Below are 24,844 nucleotides of genomic sequence, written 5' to 3'. Positions count from 1 at the left end.
TTCACGTAGAAGCTCTTTCGAACGCAAATTGAGCGGGAGATGTCTCCCATTTCACATGCGGTGTGCTTGAGTTTTTTTCACCCCGCGCGATTTTATTATTTTTATCGTTATTGTATTATCGCTCGCGTAATTGCGAGCGGAGTGATTTATCGAGCGCGTATCCATAAGTGGGTTTTTCACTGGATATGCAGTTTATAATCGAAGCTGTCGCATATGTGCAAATGACGTGATGTTGAAGTGTACGCTCGTTCCAGGTCACGTCGTGCGCCTACGCACGTGTGTCGCCTTTTGCATTAATTACGTTTTAATTATAAAATAAACGCACGAACGCTACGTCATTCGTTTCAATTCGTGTCGCGTACAGACAACTAGAGAAACGTATAGAAACTCGAGGGCCATTCGTTCCGTTAGAATTGCGTACAAAACATACTTACCTGTATGTTAAATAGTATATTTTATTGTCCCCTCTAACCCCCTCCCCCTCCTCCCCCTCCCCTTAACTTGTGTCGAAGTACTTTGACGGAAGAGCGAGAGAAAGAGAGAGAGAGAGAGAGAGAGAGAGAGAGAGAGAGAGAGAGAGAGAGAGAGAGGGGGGGAAGAGGAAAAGGAGTCGTTGCACAAACTAATTAAAAATGAATTTGCAATTTTGTTAAGTACAGTTCACGTTATGGGCACCTCATCGACCTACTTTAAAGTCGTATATTTATATAAAAGCATTACGATTAAAGAGAAAAAACCAAAGTCTCGCTCGTGTCTGTGTAATGTGCCTCTCCTCGACAAGTTTACGAATCGCTGCAATTTAATGGATGATTGATAGAGATGGGTTACTCTCGTGGATTAGTGTCTTCTAGCAACTCTCCAAGAATTAGACGGATACATTGTCAGTCAGTGATCAGACATGAAGGACGGATAAACTTGATTAATCTTCCATATAAATCGTACAATTGTTATTAATTGTTGTTCTTATTCGTTTGAAAGTTGGTTGGAAAATTAGAAACGGATGGTCGCGATTGACATTTTCGGTATCGTGTTCTTTTGTTTTTCCATGTATCGATTTGGAAAACTCCAAAAACACAACGAATATCAACATCCGGTGACGCCACAGAAAGCATACAAATTAATTGTAATCGCCACTTTTGTATTCTTCTTTTTTGATTACCCCCTTTTATCACACACAAACGCGAAATTATTAATATACTAAAAAAAAGAGTGGTTATAGCTATCAAATGTTGAGTGAAATTTCAATCAAATGTTCAATTAATATAACCAAAAATAATTTTCCTATTCTAAATATTCAGTGATTATTAAATCAAATGTTGGTTACATTATTATATTTGGTACTACTCATTAAATATTTAGATAAGTAAAATTATTTTTAGTTATATAAATTTAACATTTGATTGAAATTATTTTATTCAACATTTGACAGTTATTACTCTTTTTCTTTTTAATGAAGCCAAACATATCCGATTGTCGACGAAGCGAGTACTGACGCCGCTAAATTGGCGGGTAAAACGCACGGAGTGCGATATTCCATAATCATCGTACATTCGGTTAGATAAGTAATTAACGTGTGTACCATCTCGAAAGCAGCACGTATTTAATCATCGGCTGTCTTAGTTAGTGACGATAATGCCAGCATAACGCCCGCAATCTTTATAAAATCGTATTCTCAATGCGGCCATTACCTTTTCTTATCCGAAAGACAGATATCTGTCAGATTTTGTACAAAACATAATTCAAACTATTCCTGCAAACAAATCACTTTGTAACGTTTTAGCTTGTCTTACTTGCATTTTGTATAATTCTTCATTAAGAAAAGAAAAAGTACACATACCTATTTATAATGACCAAGATAAACTTGATGTTATTTTCGACTAAATAGTAATAAGTGAAGAGGAACCGATATGTTCCATTTCAATTTATTATCTATTGATTATTTATAACGTTTGAAAATGACGTTTGAAAATTTTATTTTAATTGTTACCATATTACCATATATACTTCAGTCATGGAATTCGTAAGAACGTTTGTCCAGGATAATAAGGAGATTCAAATTTCCATATCTATAAAAACTGCCAATCAAAATAATTTATTACAGTAGTGATATCAGACTGTAAAAGTTTACTCTGTGTGTGCATGGAAAGGATACGTTATCGGCAGACACAAAAACGAGCCCATCTATACATCTATATCTATACGTGCTTCATATATTCGTTAATGTGTGTGCTAGCACATCTCCTGTAAACATGTTGTATTTATAATGTTGCATCACAGATAATATGTGTGAAAAGCAAAATGGCCAATTTCACGCCATATGAGCGCGATAAAGTCTAATGAATTAAAATTTTAATTTTACACCGACTTGTTATTAAAATGGCCAATTTCACGCCATATGAGCGCGATAAAGTCTAATGAATTAAAATTTTAATTTTACGCCGACTTGTACAAAAGATAAATGGAGATATGGCTATGAAATATATAAAGTGATATAAGCGGGAAAAATCTAATCTCACATTAAAATTGACACTTCGGTGTCAATCAACAGCATCCGTATGCAACACGTTGATTTTCATCTCGAACACGTAAATACTAATTAATAAATGCCCAACTTGATATTGGCGCGAGCTCACGTCTGTAGAATCTCCTAAACTTAATTCCGAAATTGCGAGAAAAGTTCGAAGAACATGTTACTTAGAACTAGTTCCTTCGAAGGGATAACCTTCACGTCGCTACCTGAGTGACTTCCTTCTTAAGCCTTATTGTCGTTGTCCTCACTTTACTTTATTCCTTGATAAAGTTATTCTAAATTCGGACCTAGATTTCAGATGGAGAAAGAATTGACTAATCGCAATGCACTGATCATGTAACCGAATTATTTAAATGCGATTTATTAATAATTTTTTCTGTGTCTGAGATTTCGGACCGATTTCTAGCATCGTGGACGCAAAACTTAAAGCTCCTGAGTAGTCGCGACGGCCGTGTTGGAATTGTGACGTCATAAGCGAGAAATGCACATTGATTTTTGTTGCGTGTCATTTGTAAAATAAAGACAATTTGGATAAATGTAAATGACGAGATCGCTTAAAAACACTTGTAAAAATAAACGGAAACTATCCTTTCCTCCTTTGATAGTTAATAAATGATCGTAAAGAGAGCACGTAAAGTGAGTCTATACTCAGGCAGAAACATTTGATAAAACGAGTGAAATATACGTTTTTACGTATAAAATTTCAAGATAATTATAGTTTCCACCCATTTTTGGGACTTTCACGAGTACGAAGCAAGTCACATTTTTACAAATAAGCAAATATTAACGAAATGGCACGCAACAAAAATTTTGTCGTCACTTTTCCACGCCTGTTAGTTCAATTTTACCGTAGCGAGGCTATACACACACATAAGCATGAGTCCATGTCTGTGTGCTCACCTTCGGCCCGAAAATCAGCACACAGACATGAGCTCGTACTTATGTGTGTAACTACCAGTTTTGTCAGGCCACTGACTAATTCGGTGTCGCTATCATCGACACGTAGTTCTTGGTTGAGTACTCTAGAGCACTAGAAACGTAGGTATTCGCGTCTACCATTACTCTTTTTCCCATTTATTGCTCTGTCCCCATTCCATCACTGAGCTGTGATGGGTTATGGTCATTACAAGTTATAATTTGTATTTGCTGCTTGAAATTTTGTAGCTCCGCCGCGTTCATTCCATTTTTGCTCTCAAAATCAGTTGAATATCTATATCATAATATTAGTGCAGGACCTGAAGAGTGTCTGGCGTTCAAGTTATTTCTAGATAAGGTGCCAAATATGTATGCCAATTTGAAGAAAAGGATTGAAATTTCTCATCTGCGAGGAAATATAGTGATGTTTATTCACAAGTCATGTATTTATTTTATAGAAATATAGCAAGTCTTTTACGCTAAAATGTCAAAACGGAGTAATTGTAACATCAAAAATGTTGTTTCTTACAACCTTCTCAGCTTAGCGGCGGAGTGGAAACAGAGCAAGAAATGGGGAAAGGAGTAAAAATGGCGGACACGCGAATATTCACGTTTATAGTGTTTTAAGTACTCATGAGCCTTAAAGTCGTAATCACACTACAGGCTCTGACTCGGACTCCCGACTCGGATTATAATTCAACCAATCACAGCAATGCAGCAGCCGACTCTGACTGCCGACTCGAGAATAGAAATCACTCTATCGACTCTGAATCGAGAATCGGGAGTCTGGTAGTGTGATTACGGCTTTAGAGAACTTTAGCTTTAACCGATTTCGTCGCATTTTCAAATTTTAGAAAAACGGTCAGAGTAGCGGCTAGGCGCCAGAGAAGAAGAGAAACGAAAAGGTAGTTGGTACCACAATACGTACGTGGTCACGTGTACGCGTGCATGGAAAAGGTAGACCTACGCAGGACCACAAAGACGCACGAGAGAGAACGGAGCGGGACAAGGTGGCGACTCTGCTAACTCATCAGCTTCCGGCGGTAGCGGCGGAAGAAAAATGTCGAGCGTCGGGGACAGTCCTGACAGAATGGCTCTGCAATCGCACTACTCCTTACGATGGCATAACCATCTCGCTCACATACAACGGGCGTTCGAGGAGCTGCTGCAAGCAGAGATGCTCGTCGACGTGACCCTGATCTGCGCTGACAGCAGCGTCAAGGCACACAAAGTTGTCCTCAGCGCCTGCAGGTAAGCCTTAAAAGTAGAGTGTCTTTTTACTAAATTTTCCCGATGCTGAGTCTCATTCTAATCTTTTTTTTTTTTTTTTTTTATTTTCAACACGATGCCACGACTGACTGAACAGTAATAAGTAGAAATAAATCGATATGTTCCATTTCAACTATCTATTGTTTATTCACGAAAACATCTGAAATGACGTTTTCTTATTATTTTATTTTTGATTATTCGATAATATAATTATCTCCACATACCTCAGTGGTCGAATTAGTAAAGACGCCCGTCTCTGATAGATTCAGGTTCGAACTCTAGTTGGTGATGTTTTTCACAATAAATTCTTTGCAATGTTTAAGATGCTTGTTAGCATTATTATTAAATTAGTGACAAATTTAATTTATTTTGATATTATTTCTAGCTTCAGTTGATGCGAGTCGAATTCGATCGACACGTGTTTATAGAAAAAGATATTTTCAAAATTTAATATTATTATTATATTTAATATTTTATTTTATATTATTATTTAATATTAGTAGGCACTACGTTTTTTTTTTTTTATCAAATAAGACTTTTTTTTCTTTATTTGTGATGATTAAAACTAAATGTTTATTTTTAGTGAATAAATGAAATCAAGAAATTATTGATTTATATAGCATAAAAAACAATTATTTTTATGTTCGCTGCAGTTCTGCAAAATCAAACATCCACGCGTTGTTTTTATCATTTATAAAAAACAATTTTGTTATATAATATATTTATGAAACCAATAATACACTGTATTCATGTTGCTGCAAGTAAAATTCCTCCTCTCGATAACTACAGAAAAAGAATGCTTGATGCAAAATAAGAAATATTAATTCGACGGCAAAGGTTTAAAGCTTTCTAAACTCTTGCATCGCTTATGCCCATGTATCTCTTGACAATAACTTCCTACACTACTTGCCTTTCTAGCGGTTCCTCGATTAAAAATAATCAGTCGAGTTTTATTGATCAGCGGAAGTATATAGTGTATTTTAAAGAAGCGACGCGCATTGAAAACCGAGAGTGGTTCTTGCACTCGGCGGGTCTCTCTTATCCGAAGAAAAATTTCTTCGTTGCTTCTTACCTTCGTGGTTTACCGGGCAACTGAGTGCCGCTTCGTACCGTCTATACGTTACCACAATGCTCTTCTCACTTCACGCGGGACGTGTGACGTAAAGTTGACAACGAGCGAAAGTCTTGTACCATCTGATTGATTCGCCGTCGCTCGATCAGGGAAGGAGCGCTAATCCTTGCGGTGACTTTTTGTTCGCGGTTTCTGGCCATCGTTCTGTCTTGCGGAGCGAAGACATGCAACGTTTCACGCTGGGACGCATGTAACGTTGCAAATATCACGGTGCAAAATTTTCCGCGATTGTGCCGCAACGTACTTAGCGCAAATGCATGGTGGATCAATCAAAATGGAAAAACGCTTTTTTTTTTGCTTCTTTGGAATGATTCCCAAATTTAAAAAAGGGATGACCTAGTCGTAATTGTATGGAGTCGTTTTTCCTATGTTACAGTCCTTTCTTCGAGAGGATATTCGCTGAAAATCCGTGCAAGCACCCCGTGATCGTGCTGAAGGACTTCTCGCATCATGAATTATCCACTTTGGTGCACTTTATATATCGCGGCGAGGTGCAGATCGCCCAGGAAGAGTTACCGGGGTTGATGAAAGCCGCGGAGTGTCTGCAGGTGCGTGGATTGTCGTCATCGGAACCGAGGCCGGTGTCGACGGAACCCAGGCCGTTGTCGTTGGCGTCAACGCCGACGCGCGATCTCATTTTGGCTGAATCACCAACGCCAGAAGTCGCGCGACACGGCACACCGGAAGAGGATGAAAACGCGTTGGAGAGTACAGCGGAGATGAAGCCTATCTTGCTTCCACCAACGAGGGACCATCAGGCCAAGTCGCATATTGGCCACATGAACTTTGGTATTCGCGAGAGTTGCGGCTCGCCGTCAATGCCACGTCGGAAACAGGCGCGTCCACGTCGACGATCCGGCGAATTGCTACCGCAAGATCTAAGCAGACGCTCGACCCCACCGGTCAGCTCGAGTCCATTGACGAGTGTTCTTAATCTCAGCGGTCAACATCAGGCGCAGCAGCAGCAGCAGCTATTGCTGCAGCAAACTCAGTATCATCAACAACATTCGATTAACAATGCACAGAACCAACAGCAGCAGCAGCAGCAGCAGCAACAGCAGCAACAACAGCAGCAGCAGCTGCAAGAGGACATGGCGGAGAATCTATCGATGAAGAAACCTATATCGCCGAGCGGACTAGATCAGCATCATGTGAAGACGGAGGGCAGTGAAGCGACGAGTAGTCCTCGCGGCTCGCCACTCACAGGAACAAGTCTACTACATCATCCGGATGGTCCTGTATCAGACATCCCGGCGGCCGTAGCGGCAGCTGTAGCGGCGACAGTAGCATTGTCGCTACCGACAATGCCAACGTTGTCACTGTCGCAACCGCATCCTCCCGAGTACCTGACAAGCCTCAGCCAATGGCTGCCCGGGCATCCTCAAAGTCAACTGCCGCCGCCGCCGGCTCCAAGTCACCATCCACGCGAGGACAGTCCGCATGGTTCCAGCAGATCTCATCCGTATCAACAACAGCAGCAACAAGAATCAGCTTTGCCGCGACGTAGCGCTATGGCGATGTTCACTCCGACGTTAGACGGTGTGACAGCTTTAGGCGGCGGACTTTTCTCGCACCATGCCACCACGTATGACAGAGGCATCCTCGCGGATTCGCTGCTTACGGATAATTTCAAGCCAGAGGCACTGCAAAATCTCTTTGGTACTCCCAGTCTCGGCCCTCCGCCCGCTAAAAAGGCAAAAAAGCATCGTAATGATGGTGACGCGCCACGTAGATGGACCGATCACAACACTCGAGCTCTTGCGGTTAATAGGCCCAAAGGACAACACAGCGCTCCGCGAGGAGGACCACCAAGGTCGTGGACGAATAACGAACTTACATTGGCTCTGCAACATGTTTGGGAAAAAAAGCTAACCACGTCGCAGGCTAGTCGTATGTTCGGTATTCCCTATAACAGCTTGCTGATGTACGTGCGTGGTAAATACGGGAAGAGTCTAAAACTTGAGCAATTACGTAGGACTTGTACCGGCACCAATAACTCTGAAATCATGAATAACAATAACATCAAGCCCGTCCAGCAGTCCGCGCAGATGAGCCACGGGCTCACCGGTCTGCCGCTGCAGCATCCGGGGGACAACAGCGGCTATCCCCATCGCGGTCTACTCGGCGGCAACATGCCGCAGCCACAGGGCTTCTATCCCGCCGATTATGCCACCGCGTCTTTTCCCCTGGTGAATATGGTGCATATGTTACCTCCGAGCGAGCAGAAGGCCTTCGAATCGTCCGCGAATCCGGGCGGCGATGGAGGCGGGGGTGGGTGCATAGGAAGTGGGGGAGGGGATGGGAGCGGCAACAGTGGCGGTGGTGGCGACCTGACGAACTCCCAGACCAGCGAGACACCATCCCCCATTGTTGACCATCATCATCACCAGGAGTCGTCGATGCAGCCGCAACCAACGCAATCGACGCCCGCGTTGCTACAACAGAACGGTTCCGATTAGGATTGAGTGGGATCGTTTGGCTAGAATGGTATGTTCTTGTATGTTGATGTTAAGCGATGATTGATTTGTTACCTTTGCCCACTGAGGGCTAAGCAGATAGTCGATTAGTCCTTTGGCTGCGAATATCTATATCATAATCGGTCAGTGATAGACCTGATTATAAACTCGCGTTAATTCACGAATGTATGTCGCAAATGTGATAATTTAGCTAATTATCTTGAGAACATCTTAGGAGATTTGAGATTGAACTTTTCTAGAGATACTGATATCGACAAAATTATTGCCTTTATCTCATACACTCACATACATAAAACTGAAAAGTTTATAAAGCTTATTTCAATATGCTTTTTAACTGACAAGAAATATGCTGTATAATTCAAAGTTAATTTGATTCTCCTTGAAATATGTTAAGACTCGTGGGTATTGAAGTTGACGTGTTACTCAATATATTGAATTCTTTTATTTTTTTATAAAGAAGAAAACGAAACGAGTATGTCAATCAGCATAATCGGCTTCAATGAAAAGTGATTTCATTTTTAAGTGGTTTTGTGTTATAATATATTTTATTGGTAAGTGTTACGGAGATATTAGAGACTACACACACTCTCTCTCTCTCTCTCTCTCTCTATTTTCTTGTTTGTATATGCATATATAACAAAACTGTATCATTCAATATTGTTAGCGTTGTAGAGCTAATATTGTTACATCTTGATATTTAACAACATATTTCAAAGAGAATTAAATCAATTTTAGACAATTATAACATATTTCACTTACAAAAAATATATCATAAAAGCAATATATACAATACAATAGCTAATATACAACTAGAACTGAGGGATCCATCTGTGGATCTTGGATATTTTGAGAAAAACAGTTTCACACTTTTCGCAGCCAAAGGGTTAAACGCACGATAGTTAATTAAGAGACCCCTCCGTGAGGTTTTTCATCACACGGGGGTTATATAGATTTACACGCGCGCGATTCAACACGAGACACTATCCTTCACAAGACTGACTTTTACCAACCGACTCGCAGCTCTCCGCAGGGTATACTCTCGATGTAACATTCGAGCTTTGCTCAATCCACGCTTAAGCGCCATTAACTGCTCTCCGCTCGTTTCTGTGCTTGCCACTTGGGTTTCGTTGCTGTGTCTTTCCTCCGTCGGTGGTTAGGCCGCGTGAGATTTTTACCGCTGTCAAGAACAATACTCAAGAGCTCTTTGTCGGATGTCGTTCATATAGTTTGATTCTCAATGAATACAATAATTTGGAAACTGATTGTTAACAAGTATTTATTGGATAAATTTATTTTCCAAAAATACTTCTTTAGTGAAGATAAAATTTAAAGTAAAATTTGTATTCATCAAAATATTGAATCTTGGTAACAAAATCTTCGAGCGTTTGTTCCGCTTTTCACATTCGGGCTTATTCAGTCAGACGATACGTCGCATCGTCTTGTTTTAATGTCGTCCTCTCAATCACTTCTTTCTTGGGAGACGCGAATTGAAGATTGTCGAATCTTTTCGTGAGAACGAAATGGCATCGAAAACATTGCGACGCGATCGCGAGACAAACTCTCGGCGCTACTGCTACGTAATAGTTCCTGCTGCAAAAGTGATCATGTACCAAATAGTATTTGCTAACGGCTGAACAAAGTACGATGTCTGCTACGATGGAACTCGCGATCGTCGGAGAAAGCTCGCACAGTCCGTTGTCAATATAACAGGCGTCTTTTGAACGGAAAATGACGATTATGTTTACGATAGGTAAAGAACCTGAAGTAAGATGGAACAAAACTTTTTTTTAGTGGTGGAATATATATGATGATTAAAGGTGCGATCCACTTGACGCTACAAATGTTTCGAAGTTTTTCATTGACAAATCAGAAGAAAGAATTTTATTATTAATTGATCAATCAAGAAATGCTTCGAAATATTCGTAGCATCAGCTACATGGACCATAGCCTAAAATTAATGACATTGAGAAGCTCGATTTAAACCGCTAATTTAAAATTAAAGGAAAAAATATACGTATATGTAACAGACGGAAAGATTATGCAAAATATATATGAAATATGAACTAGATATTACACACTCACACACACATATTGAATGTTTCAATATAAAACTATTAAATTAACTATAATTTTCTTTCTTAATATTGCAATATGCATTATTAGTTGATTTTCAACTTTAATTATTATATCTATTTACATTACACAATATAATTTAAACAACTGATTGTTAATGTTATATCTAAATTAAATTAATTTTTAATTTTAATAATGATAAATGAAGAATCTTTGACAATTAAAGAAATATTTTTTTGAGTACTTGATAAATTAAATTTAGCATTTTAGGTTGTTACACCTAAAAATAATACTAAAAATTTATTAAAATTTTATATAATTTTTTATTGTTTTATTATTACGTTTGAATGTATGTAAAATTTGAGTGCAAGTTCTCTTATTGTTTAAAAATTATTTCATTGTTTAATTTGTTTTGATTCTTAAAATTGCATTATATATTACTTATTTGCAAATTTAATAAGAAAATAACATTACGAATTAAATCAAATTTTATACATAATTAAATTTTTTACTGATTAAACAATAATAAACAATATATTCTTGCAAATGTTTATTTGGATCCACTTACTGATATAAAAGTTATTAGCTAAATTGTAGAAAAATTTAATCATATATATTTTGTTGCATAAAATTATTACAAATTATTATTTTGTTTTGTATAGTTGGCTTCGAGATACATTTACAGACTAATATTATTAAAAGTTTTTGAATAATATATTAACTACTATTAGTTTCTTTTGGCTGGTTATTCAACTGATACTTTTAGTTAATATTGTATAGCTAAAATATCTTTAAATAAGTTATGTATGATTTAATGTAATTTTTATATTTTAGATTTAATGGAAGTAATTATTTAACGCATATACGTTTCTATTCATTAAGTGTACATATATGGGGATCATTCATGTTCAGCGTATTTTTTTTAACGGATTAAGTTGGCTCAAAAAATATTAAAAATTCATATAGTTTTTTTAACTATTTTAAACGAAAAAATTTATACATAATTTAACAGATATTTTTGTTTAGATATTTTATTTTTGTCAATATGTAAGCACAAATGTGTATATGATAGTGAGTATGTATATAAAATTTGTAACTTTTGATCAATGAAATCCAATAACTTAAAATGGAAACGTTTAAAATTCATATTTTAATAAAAAAATATATCTCAAAAAATTTGTTATTTAAACGTTTAAGTTTAGGACATGAAATATTACAATTTTGAAACTCACAAAAATAAGCGTGCCTATAAAAAGTTGACATTTAATTTTAAAAAATTAATTTTTTTTTCAAAATTTATAATCTCATACACTTTCGTAAATGAAAAAATACATACGAGATGACATTGTAAGAGAACAAAGAAATTGTAATCATTTCTGCAGAGCGATTCGTCATTTTTATTCTAAAATAACACTGAATAAAAATTTGTTTGTATATATGTTTTAATTATAAAAATAGTGAAGAAATACGAAAAAGATTATTTACTTATTTAAACGACAAATATGCTTTGCAATGTATACGGGGGTTATTTGTATCCGCGCTTGTGATTTAAATATCTGCTGCTCAACAAGAAGATGTCCACTGCCGGGCTTTCTCGAGCACCTTTTCCCAACTCACAAATTTTTTAAAAGCAGAACAGCCTAAACTTATTTGTTTTCAAAATATTCATAATTTAAAAAATTAGCCACAAATGATCCCCGTATATAAGGTGATGGTTAATTATGATTCAAAATTTCAGAATTGAATTCAAAATTAACGAACATTATATATTATTGTAATATATATATATGTATATATATATATATATACATGATAAATTTTTTTATTTTTTTAACTGAATTTTCTTAATTAAAATAATACTTTTAGTTTTAATTTGTAGATTATATTTAGTGATAATTCAATAATTTCTTAGTTAGCTTTTAATTTAGTTGATAAATCGATGATTCTTTAGTTAGCTTTTACTTTAAAGTAATTCCTAATTGATCTAATTAATTTCTAATTAATTAATGAAATATATTTTTATGCGATCATTGGTTGATACGGTTTTTAAAGAGAGCTTCTCGAATGCAATTGAATAAAATGACGAGAATATTATTGACATGAAAGCGAGTATCACTTTCGCGCAAGTCGTTCGCGTTTTTTCATGTCTGATAAGAAATAATCTGGTCGAATTGCGCGACGTGAATGATGCAGTAATAGTGACAACTTGCCAAGATTTTCCATTTGCCAATCCCCCGAGAATCTTATCTGTTGTCAGTATGCTCCGATGCGTATAATTTTTAGAGTCTATTTCGCTTATTCGGTAGGGATACGTCTGTAAATATTTTTAATTGTTGGCTGTTTTATTCCTCTCGCTTCTTTTTATTGGAATTTCTCGCGATACGTTTTGAAGTATCCGACAACACGAGCAAAATGAAAATTCGCACAATCTGTCGAGACGCGAATTATCTTTCGTTTGACTCGTTGCGAACAGATAATTAAACGAGAAACGAGGCAAGCACGCGCAATCGCCGATTTTGGCGAGTACCGAAACGCGAAATGTAATTCAAGGGAAATTAAGGATTGACAGCGGTATAATTTCGGAGAGTTCAATTCTCAATCACACGAAAGAAATGTGAAAAAAGCATTTGCGCGGTGTCTGCAGTGAAATTCACCGAAATCATACTGATCTGAATATCCGGAAAGCAAGAAAAGAGAGAGAAAGAATATAAATACGTGACAAACGTTGAATATACTTTTAATCGTAGACCACAATTTCACAACAATATTTCGACAACCAGACGGAAGCGCAGGGTAACTAACACATCAGGGATAGCCACAGACAAATCTACGATAGATAAAGAAAATGCTACATATTAAATTGTAAAGGTAATGGTAAATGATTACTTAGGTAATTATTAAAGTTATAATAACGATATGATTATTTCGTTAAAGAGATTAAGAAAGAAAAAGGAGGAAGTTGAAGAAAAGAGAGACAAAAAGTGAATGAATGACAGAAATAAGAATCATATGATAGAATCCGTTATGTCACATTCTTTACTATTCCTAGAGAGAAACAGGATAAGATATATTATGAGAAAATAATAATAATAAAGTAACGAATAATAATAATAATAGCGATTTAAGTAGAACATAAACGACAGACGGAGCGTATAGGTGCGACACGGGGTTTGAAGTGAATATTAGAGAGACCACAGGTTTTCGGACCTCACCCCAAAAACAACCTGTACAATACAAACTGATATTATTATTGATTATTAATACTATATATATTATATATATTATATATACAGGGTGTTTCAAAAGAGTTTATAACTGCTCCAACGGGCTGTACCCTCAGTTCTCGTCTAGCTTGACGTAAATGTATATGTGTATACAAATATATAAAAAGTTAGACTTACGCTTATATTACATCATGTTTTTACATTTAGATAAATTGACGAAAAACTTTAATTTTGTACCAATTAAAGTATACCTAATTGAATTTGTTATTAGAAATATTTATTTTCAAGATTGATTCGTCATCTAGTCGTAAATATTTTTTGAAAACTGACAAAATTTATACCAGAGAAAGTAATCTACAAATTTCTGTTTTATAATATTTAGACCGAAATTATTTTGATAAAAAGTGAAATAACTATGTAAATATCTCATTTTTTTTTCATAATTAATTTATTTTTGTTTAATCGAGCATCATGAAATTGTATTCGGACGATTAAGATGGTACAACCACGTTGAAAATAGTTTTAACAATTTTTTATCCACTCTGTTGACAAGAAAGAAAGAGAGAAGGAGAGAGAGAGAGAGAGAGAGAGAGAGAGAGAGAGAGAGAGAGAGAGAGAGAAAGAGTGAGAGAACAAGAGAGAAAAAGAGAAAGAGAGAAAGAGAGGGAGAGAATGAGTAACAGAGAAGTAGGATTATATCTTAACTGTATGCGACAAATCGCGCAGAGTTAAAATACAGTTAAACAATGACTGTTTGTATGCATACAAGAGTGCGTGCGAGAGCGTACAGAAATACTATTTATAGGTCTATTTGTGATAGGCACCACATGTGCAGAATTCAGTATTATTTTACAGATGATTGGAAAAAGAAACGTCGGCACGTTTTCTTTTTCAATTAATGTTTTTGTTGTTCGTAGGCACCCCTTTAGCATATTAAACATTAAGAGAACTTTCTCCAATCGCAATGTTTATCGTTTCTCGCATCTCTTGCGAGAGGCGACGCGCAAAGCTTTAAAGGAGAGAGAAGATGAGAGAATATCCTGGGAATGAAAGAGTGAGAAAAAGGAGAAGAAAGTGAAAGAGAGAGAGAGAGAGAGAGAGAGAGTGTGCGTGTAAGAGAAAGAGAAGACAACAGGGGGACGTTATAGGCACACAGGCACGGAAAAAAAGGAGCATTATTATTGTGGCATAGGGTGTGGATAGAGAGACGCGTATCGATTGGTTACTTTATTATAGCGAAAGGATAATACATATTAAATACAAGTAACGCATTATTGATTGATTTTAAATTGTTGCCTTACTTGTGTTATGGTGTCGTGTTAAGGTCGCTATATCTTAACGAGTGAATTAACAGCGAATGTGAAAGTTTTTAAATCAATTCGCGCTCGAGAGTTCGATTTAGTTTTTATTCGCTGTTTATTCGCTTTCACAGTTATACGCTCGATAAAATCGGCGCCAGTACAATCGTCGCTGTAATAATGATTACAATGATTCTTAATTAATTATGGAAAATTTGTAATATGTAATTTATTGTTAAAATTAAACGCGGGCACATATATGCACGAAAGAAAAATAACAAAACAAGGAGGATTATATCCGAGTATTGGAATTACATGTTTTTATTGGACAAGTTATAAATAACGTTGTGCCATTATTTTCATTGTACAGGACGTTAGAAAAATGAAACTCACAGCGAATCGCAAATAGCGTTCACTAAGAAAACAGTTCTTACTCAGCAAATAGTGTTCACACACACAAAGGAAGTTCTTCTAATGAGATTAATTTTCCGAACTGCATTGATTAAACATCTTTTACTTGATTTAGTAAATACTACGCGCTTTTCTAAATTCTGAATCCATCATCTAACGTACGCTAATTTATACAATAATTTTGTATCACTGGATATTTAATATCCATTATTTACATAAAATAGCTGTCTCATGAAAAAACGTTTTGAAAAAAAAAACTATTAAGTTATTATTTATAAAAGGGATATCGGATAGGCACCGATACCGCGCGACTGACGAAAAAATAATATTTTATTTTTCCGGAACTCTGTTTAAGCGGAGTCACTATTTTAGTTCCTACAGTACAGTACGACGATAACTAATATAACTTTCCAGTAACGTAAAAAAATGAAACGGGAGTAGTATTATCTTACTTATCGCATAAGTGATAAAGAAAGACGGAGTGTGAAAGGGAAAGAAAGAATGGGAGTAATTGTAGGAGAGACAGAGAAAAAGTGGAAAACAAGAGGATATGCCTCCGTAAAATATTATTTTTAATTTCGTGTAATCTACAATTGTACATAAGATCAGAGATAAACGCGCTGTCGATTATTTATGCGTAATATATAGGTATACATACTTATATATATACATATTATACATATACGTATATTTATCGATAATTGTGCGTCGCGAGCATTGTTCTTCGAATACAATCTTTGATCGAATGAGCATTGAGAGGCAAGAAACAAAACACAAACGACGAAGTAGGCGAGCACATTGTAAAAACGCGATTTCTGCGTCGTAATTAATGTAAAAGTCTATATGTAACATTTAGTATTTCTTAATGACGTTATATTGCTGCTAAGTGGGTCAACGACGATCAAAGTATCACACGCAAGCCTTGTCTAAAATTTAATCTTGACAGCTACTGATTTTCCCGCCGAATATAAGTCGAATAGAAATTGCATTATGTCGTACACGCGGCCGCTGGAAGATGGCGTTGAAATACACTCTCGGGGAATCCCATTCTGAACTACACTTCTCCAGAAGGGATTTACCAACTGGTGGCACGTTCGAGCAATCTGTAGTTGTTGAGTTACCGATGGTTCGTACAAAACTCGTTTCCCATCGTCGCTCACCTCGCGGTTATACTTTATTATCTTAGCACCGTGTTTCAAGATATACACAGGTGCGACGCGCGAATTTACCTTTCCTAGATGATTTTTTTTTTCTAGTGCGCTTATTATTTTCCATTCGATGAATGACACGACTCGTCATCGATATCACCGACGCAGAAATCGCTGTTTCGAAATCACATCAAGAATTCCATATTGTATAAAGAAATAGAAAAAACCAGAAAAACGAGAACAGATGAAATAGTTACTTGCATCGGTTGTGCTGTCACGTAGTTCCTAAATCGCCCTAGCCTCGCCCCGAGCGCATGATAAAATAATATATGCATGAATGAAGAATGAACGAACGTATGAGATTTGTATTATTTCGAAGTACGGTCGATAGACGATACACCGTTCGGTTCTTTTTATTTCGACGTAAATGTATATTGATATTATCACCAACTTTTTTATCGTGTTGTTGGAAGCCTAGGATTGAATGTAACAAATTCAATCAATTTCTCAATTCTTTAAGATCGTAAGATCATGTGTGAATATTTTAAATATATTATTTTTAAAACGGGGGCTTATAATATATATATATATATATATAAATACATATATATATATATAAAATCGTTTTCATACAGCACAAAAGCTTCCGACATTGCTGCAACGTTTACAATGTTACTGCAATATATTGCCGAAACGTTGCAGTGTTATTGCATATTATTGGAATAAACTGTGCTGTGTGGATTGTAAAATATTTATGTCAATAGTAGTTGGACTCTTTTATGCGAACTGTTTTATATAATGTATAATTATCAAGAATTAATGAATCGGATCTTCTTGGATATTACTTGAAATTTTGAAGATCCTTTTTTTTTTTTTTTTTAAGAAACGCACATATTTATGCTTTTTTAAAAGAGAAAAGAATCCGATTACGTGATTTTAATACAAAATTTTTTACCGATACGCGATCGTATTCCAATTAATGTCGTAATTTCGATAACTAGGTATGCGCCTTTTGATGCAAACGCGTTTATGAATGTCACATTTGATACGTTCGTGGGAATGAAAAAGGAAGAATAAAGACTGGTATTCTTATCTCGCTTTTAGGCGCGATTTAAGTAAAAGCGTCTGTCATACGCGAATTAACGTGTCAGGAGGACGCTTTTAGCTAAAGTCGTCTCCCCAAAAAAGCTTGGTATAACTGGCGTAAAGAGCGACGTGCTTGTGCAACTATATATACTGTTTCTCGTAAGAAGCGAAATATGTAGATACCGGTGGATCGTATTTTACCGTACGACGAAAGAGAAGTAAGTGGGACGAAGAGACCGAGGGTGCGTGAAAGAGAGAAAGAAAGAACGGTGTGTGTGTGATATGAACGCATTGAGAGAGTCGTGAAAAAGTGGATAGAGCGTGTGATAACTGTAGTTGTGTGCGGTACGATACGAATGAGGAATTATAGGAAACAAGAGAGAGAGAGAGAGAGAGAGAGAGAGAAAGAGAAAGAGGGATCTCGATTACAGAAGCAGCACCACATCGCAGATTATAATATAACGATATATTTATACTAATTACAATTGTACCATAACGATTATAATACTACTTATTATATTATACAGAGCCGCCGCCACCCAGTATATTTTTTACAGGTTTACATTGTATTACAGTTTATAAAGTTTGATATACAATAAAAAAAGGAACGATTACCTAAGCGCAGCGCACGCCCGCGGCGGCAGCCGGCGCGTCTCGTCTATTTATAGGGTGAGAACAGTCGAACGATTAAGACGCCGCGGCGCGCACTGCGTCACGCTATAACTACAATACTTCCGAGTGTTGGAAGATCGACGCCACGGGAGATAATAAATCGTAATAACATTGTCGGGATGCTTCTCATCTTTGAAGCAAGGTCGGCCACAAGTGTGTCATTCTGTCTCTGTTATTTATTAAACGCTGAAAAAGGCATAACGATACTCTTGTGTTGACAACTTGTGTCGTTAAAATTGATATTCGACCGGAGGTGTTGTGACTCTGTCAAAACGCTCTTTTTTCTCCGGAAGAATGGAAGCAATTAACGGTCACAAGCATCAATGGTTGGGAAGCACAAATCGTTTAATTGGGAGACAGCTAGAAGAAAAAAAATGGGAAGGAAAAAAAAAGAATCTATTCTTGTCAGCTGGCCTTTTACGAAGAAATGGGCTTTCCTTCTTTCAGAGGAGAGGAACTTAAAGAAAGATATGTAAGCTTTAAAGGAAACACATGTTACATGCGATTGGCCTCGAGCTTCCAACACCCGTGCCGATAATGGATAAATGAACGCTACATAACTTGTGATACGTTTACCGCTGGTTACTACAGAGACTTCCTAGCCGATCCTACGACAGGCTCGGCACCACTAGTTCACTCACGCACACGACTCAACGTTTATACGGATTTATTATTACAGATTTATTGAGTAATATCGAATTATTGCGTATAACAGTAATTAAATTAGGTGAGATATACTTAAACAGAGAGACTACAATGTGAAAACAAGAAAGAGTTACAATATGCGAATCAATTATATGGTGTGAATGCGCACACGAGGCTAGGACGAGGCTAGCTACCTAAACCCCACGTTCATTCTTCAGATTACATGTAACATGCGGATTACACACAAACACACACATTCACACATACGCAGACACACAGATCCAATCGTATTCACTCTAAACCCTAATAAAATCTGTACATACCATTGCAACACTCGTCGTATTTCTTCCCATCGTCCCCATCGTTGCAGAAAATATTTTAATTCTTTGTTAAGTTTTATCAATGTTAATTTTTTGGTCTTAGTTTTTACAGTTAGTAATTTCGTAATATACTCTAGACGTTCCTACCTGGATCGTAACCGGCATCAATGAGATGCTAAGTATATAATATGTCTGTCATGGTATCATATTATATAATTTAATACTCGTCCGATTAATTGTCGAGATGTTCGACGATATCGGTCAAATTGCAACGGGATCACCTATAGAGAGTATGCGAAGTGTGCGACGGAGATAACTCGAAACTGCCTCCCTGTTTACCTGCCGCTTCCCTTTCCCCTGTCGTCCCGAGAAATGCAGCCGGTGGATCGCTAAATGGTCAATACCTATACGCATAGCTGCGAGTAACCGGTTGTCACTCAGATTGATGAGCAGTCGAAGCAGTTTCGAAGCAAATTATTGTTATTCTGATTACGTAATAAGCTGAGGGATAAGGGTACGGAGGAGGGCAGGAGAAAAGAAAGGGGGCAGAAGGAGGAAGACGGACGACGCGATAAAATGAGAGTAGTCTCTGTTACTCGAGGAAGGATGAGGGAGGGTGTATAAGTTTAAAGAAGGACGAAGGGAGGGCACGGAGTGCGAATAAAAGAGGAGATAGAAGAAGAGGAGAGAAGGCCGTAAGAAAGAGAGAGAGAGGGGAAGAAGGCGAAAGGAGAAGATGAAGAGAGACAAGGATAGAGAGGCCGAATCTGAAGGAGTGGAGCCATAATTCCGAGGGGGCTTGGGCCAGGAAGGCCGATTCCGCGAATTCGCGTAATCGATTCCGTCATGTCGCGGACCACCCGGGCACGGTCCTAATAAATAAGTAATACGTCGGTGAACTGAAAGATCGGGATTCCGGGAGGAAGACGCACAGGCTCCGGTATACATTGTGTGTTACGTGCATATATACAAGCGCGCGATCTCTTTCCTTCACTCGCGCTCCCCACACTCACACACATGCACACATTTTTCTCAAGTATATACTTTTCAATGATGCCCGAAACAAAGCGTGCACTATGCGCGCTCTTCCGAGACAATCGTCGAACCTATTGAGACTCGTCGTATTTTAAAATTACCATTTTTACCAGACGCCACTGAGATCTGATTAACAGATTGAAGAATTATGCATGTGTTTACTTATAAATCAAATAATAATTAGTATATTTTTAACTAATTAAAAGACGCTCATTCTGAATAGTCGGGAAGTTCAAGGTTCAAACCCTGGCTGGAGTAATATTTTTCGCAATAAGTCGGATTTTCAATGTTTTTAAAATGCTTAACAGCATCATTATTAAATTATCGAACAATTTAATTTGTGGTATTATTATTTCAGCTGTAGTTTATGATTACGTTTGACAGTTGGCAAAATACTTTCAATCATTCGACTTTAAATATAAAATACATAAATGTAGTTTATGTAACTAAAAAATGTATTTAAAAACATAAATATTATGAAGTGAGATCTTGATTACGTTATTTATTTTGTTATTAACAGTGTAAAAAGTATGAAAATCTTATTTAACTCTATTCAAAAATTGTTTGTAAAAAATGGGTGTGTGTTATATTAATTAACAATAGCCTATTTCCTAGGAAAATTTACGTATCGATAGATTTAATAGCGATACTGTGTTACTCAATATCAGTAACCTTTTAGGATTAATAAATGAATAGTTTAGATATGAATAATTTCAATCGTCCAATTATTGAAACGGCAATTACAGTAAGAATTTGTATACTTATTGAGAATAAAATCCTAATTAATTCGTTGCCAGACCACTTTCGAATACCGTTACCGACACAATACCGGCATAATACATATAAGTATCGGATGCATTCCATTATTCATTGCAAGTACCTAAAAATCTATAGATTTTCGGTACTTACAGCGAATAACAGAAAGTAATCCTTGCAGAAAACGGATAGATTGAAGAAGAGGAGTGGGAGGGGAGGGGGGGGGGGGGGGGAGAAGGCGATGTGACATATCACGCGCGCGTGTATTCGCTCGAATTTCTACGGTCTTTGCAACACTTTGCTCTCTCGAACTATTTTAAAGATACCTATAAATACGTGCATGCCGTACGGCAATATACGGCAGGTCCTCCCGCAGACGGCAAACATACCGTATCTGGTCTGCCGTTTAAGTAAAATCGGTCGCGACGAGAAATTAATTATTAACCGTAACCCATTGTGCGTATACATACACATGCGTACGCACACTCGCGCGCACGCACGCACGCACGCGTTGCGTTCAAGGCCATTCTCGAGGGAATTATATTCTACGGTGTACGCGAGGTTTAAATTGAACGTTTAATTATCCGAATATCGTGTGCGCGCATGGTTTGCCGCGACGACAAATTATTAAAACGATTGCAGACACGCGGTTGAGAAGAAAAGTCAAATCGCCCACTCGAATTTATAGCGTGGGAGTGTTTTTATTTCCCTGTTGCGAAATAAAATCTATGAATTGCGACTTCTTCTGTCCGAAAGACGTATCCATGTACACAAATTAATACTTTTCCAATTATGTTCCGTATCAAAGAAACGTTTCGTGCGTTATTTTTAGTTAGAGAAATGAATTAGAGGATCTTTTTACATTACAAGTATCCTCTAAGAACCGTTCTCTGAAAGACTGAATAAGTTGCTTGGAGCCACAAAAACAATAATTATCACGGTGCATAGCACAGACGTTGCTTTTAACAGTTCGATGCACACAGTAACAGTAATTAATAAAAAGCGTAAACTAAGTATTGCAGAAACATTCATCAAAAAAGAATCGGAAATAAAAAAGAGAAACTTAAATTTCTATTAAGAATAATAAGCACTCTAAGTAAAAAAATATATATATACTGTAATATAATTGCCGAATTAATTTAGTAACAAATTAAATAGAGCTAACCGTATATTTTGATATAGTTAAAAAAAGACTACTTGTTTTATCTTCTCACACACACACACACACACACATCTTTACACACATTAAGATTTTATGGATATGATTTATTCGTATCTTATATATTTAAAGTTGCGCAAAAGTTAAATGTAAATTACATATTATATACATTTGTTTCCAAAGTGATACGATTCAAAAAACTAAATCCTGAAATTATAATTTAAAAAACATTAAATTATAAGATTATATTATTAGTTTTATATATATAATTCCAGTTTCATTGTGTTGCAAATCCAAAAGTATTTGGTACATTATATGTATATCTAAAGTAAGTAATATATTTAAAATAAAATTACATATAGAGTTATTATTCTAACATATCTAATTTTAATCGCAGTTAGCGCCTATCAATTGATTAAAAAAATTAAGTTTCCCAGGAAAGAGCACAAACTATTTTTTAACTTGACAGAAAGTTATTAACTTATCAAAAATAATATTGGCAGAATAAAAAATATATTTTTAAAAGTGTGATAAAATATTATTTTTGTTATTTTTATTCCACAACTCTTAAAAATCATCATTTTTAAACCGTGACGATTTTTATATCCTTTTAATTCCCCATTTCTATCAATGTAATTAATTTTAATCTTATTGTTAGTTCAACTTACTCTTTATCTTTTTCTAATTCTTAGAATTAGAAAAAGATGAAAAGTTAGAAACGGACATAATACATAAGACTGAATCATTTTGAGTTATAAATCATGTTTTTTTTAGTTGTATTACATTTAAAACAATATTTTACATTGACTAACTAAATTAACATATTATTTGCAAATATAATCTAGCGACTGTAGTTCAATGCCCTCTCTTATTATAGTTTTTAAATTTATAACCACTTAAGGAATCTATATTTATATTATGTAATATTTTACTCCTTATTTGAAGAAGAAAATCACTACTTCAATTCTCATACTCCAACGTGTTCGCTGCACGTACACATAATGTACAAACGTAATCTAAATAAGATCTAAGGTTGTCAATGCGACACTCGACACCCTTGAACACGTGTAACACTTGGAAGGTGTCGGCGAGTCTTCTGTCAGAGTCAGTATTACGATGTAGGGAACACCTAAAACGGGGTAGGTCTTCACGCTGCCGAGAGCAGGGGGGAATCAAGGAGGGGAGCGAGCTATTCGAGCAAGTTAGGCTCGATGAACAGGTGGATCATCGAAGCTGACATTCGAGGCTCTTCCAATCGAGCGATGAAGCGAATAATGCACACAAAGCTTCGAAGTGAGGGAACATTTTTCGTATAGAATACTCTCAATAAACGCATTTTCAGTGTTTTCACTCCAAAAACCCGAGAAGTACAACAAGAACAGAGTATTTGTATGAAAAAATAATAGGAAATATATATATATATATATTTTTACAAGATTTTATTGTTTATAGTTTTGAGTGAATAATTCTGAAAAATATTTAGTATATTTTATAAATCCAATTAAATAACATATGTATATGCAAATTTATTATATGTATTTAATAAACAAGTATTGCAAAATGTAGAAAATTTTTATATGCGATAAAAGGTAGCTTTGATAAGTAATATCTTAGCAAAATTTTTCAGTCTTATTCTATATAATTACATTTATTTAATCTTTTTTTTTTAATGAGAGATTATATTTCGTTAAACTCAATCGATTAGTCAATTTTTGTTGCAGCTTGGGAAACATACACGCGAAATGTTTCAGACGATGTTAAATTTAGAAATTTCGCACGACAGCATTAGCCACGGCGATCCTTGTTCTTCGTTTTACGGTTAGAGTCTCGCATTTCACCGTTTTCTGACCTGCAGGGTAATCTTTGATTTTTTTCTGTAACTACGTATCGAAAAATTCGCGCTCGTTTCAGTCTTACTGATTATAACATGTAAAGCGCAAGTCATTCCTTTAAACTTTTATTTTGCAAATTTATTACAGTACAAAGAATTCAAGAGAAATTAATTTTATAATTTTATGGGTAATTCCTATATGATTATTTAGTTTTATATGCAATATCAATGTATAATGTAATGTGTAATGTTAATAAACTAAAAGACAACAGTATTACCATGAGAAAGAATTTGTCAAACTAATCGGAAGATGCTATATATAATTTACACATTCATCATATTCTAAAATACTTAACAATGGTTTGTAAGAACCGTAATGCCCGACATTTTTGCTCGTAAACGTATTTTTTATTTAACGCTGAATTGACTAGCGGGCCAGTATAGGGCCGCACATTCAATGGAAATTTATGCGAGGGCCCCGCCCCCTCTTTCTCGCAGAGGCCGAGAGAAGTCGGTCGATGGATATGGGCGCCAGCTTCGCAGACTCTATCTTGGCCCTTTACGAGCGTTCAATTGCCTCCCTTTCGCCAAAGTCGACAAAGGTATACAAAAATCGTAGGTTGCTAATGTGCATAGAAAACTTCAATATAAGAATACATAATCTTGAAGACTTTTAAATTAAACCATCATTTTAAATTAGGTCGGTTTATCGGTAAAATTGAGGTTGAATATACATTAGTACTTAATAAGAATAAAAAATAGTTAATGAACAAATAAAATGAGAAAAAAATTTTTGTTTAATGCGGAAAGTATATGAATTCGAATAAAAAACTATTGTTGCAAAACTATTATAAAATCGTATT

General features: G+C 36.1%; 1 protein-coding gene across 1 annotated transcript; it reads left to right on the top strand.

Annotated features, from left to right (window-relative positions):
• Positions 1-4,505: 4,505 nt before the first annotated feature.
• Positions 4,506-8,305, top strand: lov (BTB/POZ domain-containing jim lovell protein). Its single transcript, XM_018543611.1, has 2 exons — positions 4,506-4,696; positions 6,223-8,305. The coding sequence occupies exons 1-2, from the start codon at positions 4,506-4,508 to the stop codon at positions 8,303-8,305; spliced, it is 2,274 nt and encodes a 757-aa protein (XP_018399113.1).
• The last annotated feature ends 16,539 nt before the right edge of the window (positions 8,306-24,844 follow it).

The sequence above is a fragment of the Cyphomyrmex costatus genome, unplaced genomic scaffold (genome assembly GCF_001594065.2).
Source record: "Cyphomyrmex costatus isolate MS0001 unplaced genomic scaffold, Ccosl1.0 scaffold112, whole genome shotgun sequence".
NCBI classification, from domain to species: domain Eukaryota; kingdom Metazoa; phylum Arthropoda; class Insecta; order Hymenoptera; family Formicidae; genus Cyphomyrmex; species Cyphomyrmex costatus.
The sequence above is the reverse complement of the archived record's forward strand: the minus strand, read 5'-3'. Positions and strand labels throughout refer to the sequence as shown.

Bases quoted from the DNA above. Each gene is read 5' to 3' on its own strand.
- lov (XM_018543611.1), top strand. From the start codon at position 4,506: ATGTCGAGCGTCGGGGACAGTCCTGACAGAATGGCTCTGCAATCGCAC. The intron at 4,697-6,222 runs GTAAGCCTTAAA...CCTATGTTACAG, and splicing joins GTTGTCCTCAGCGCCTGCAG to TCCTTTCTTCGAGAGGATAT.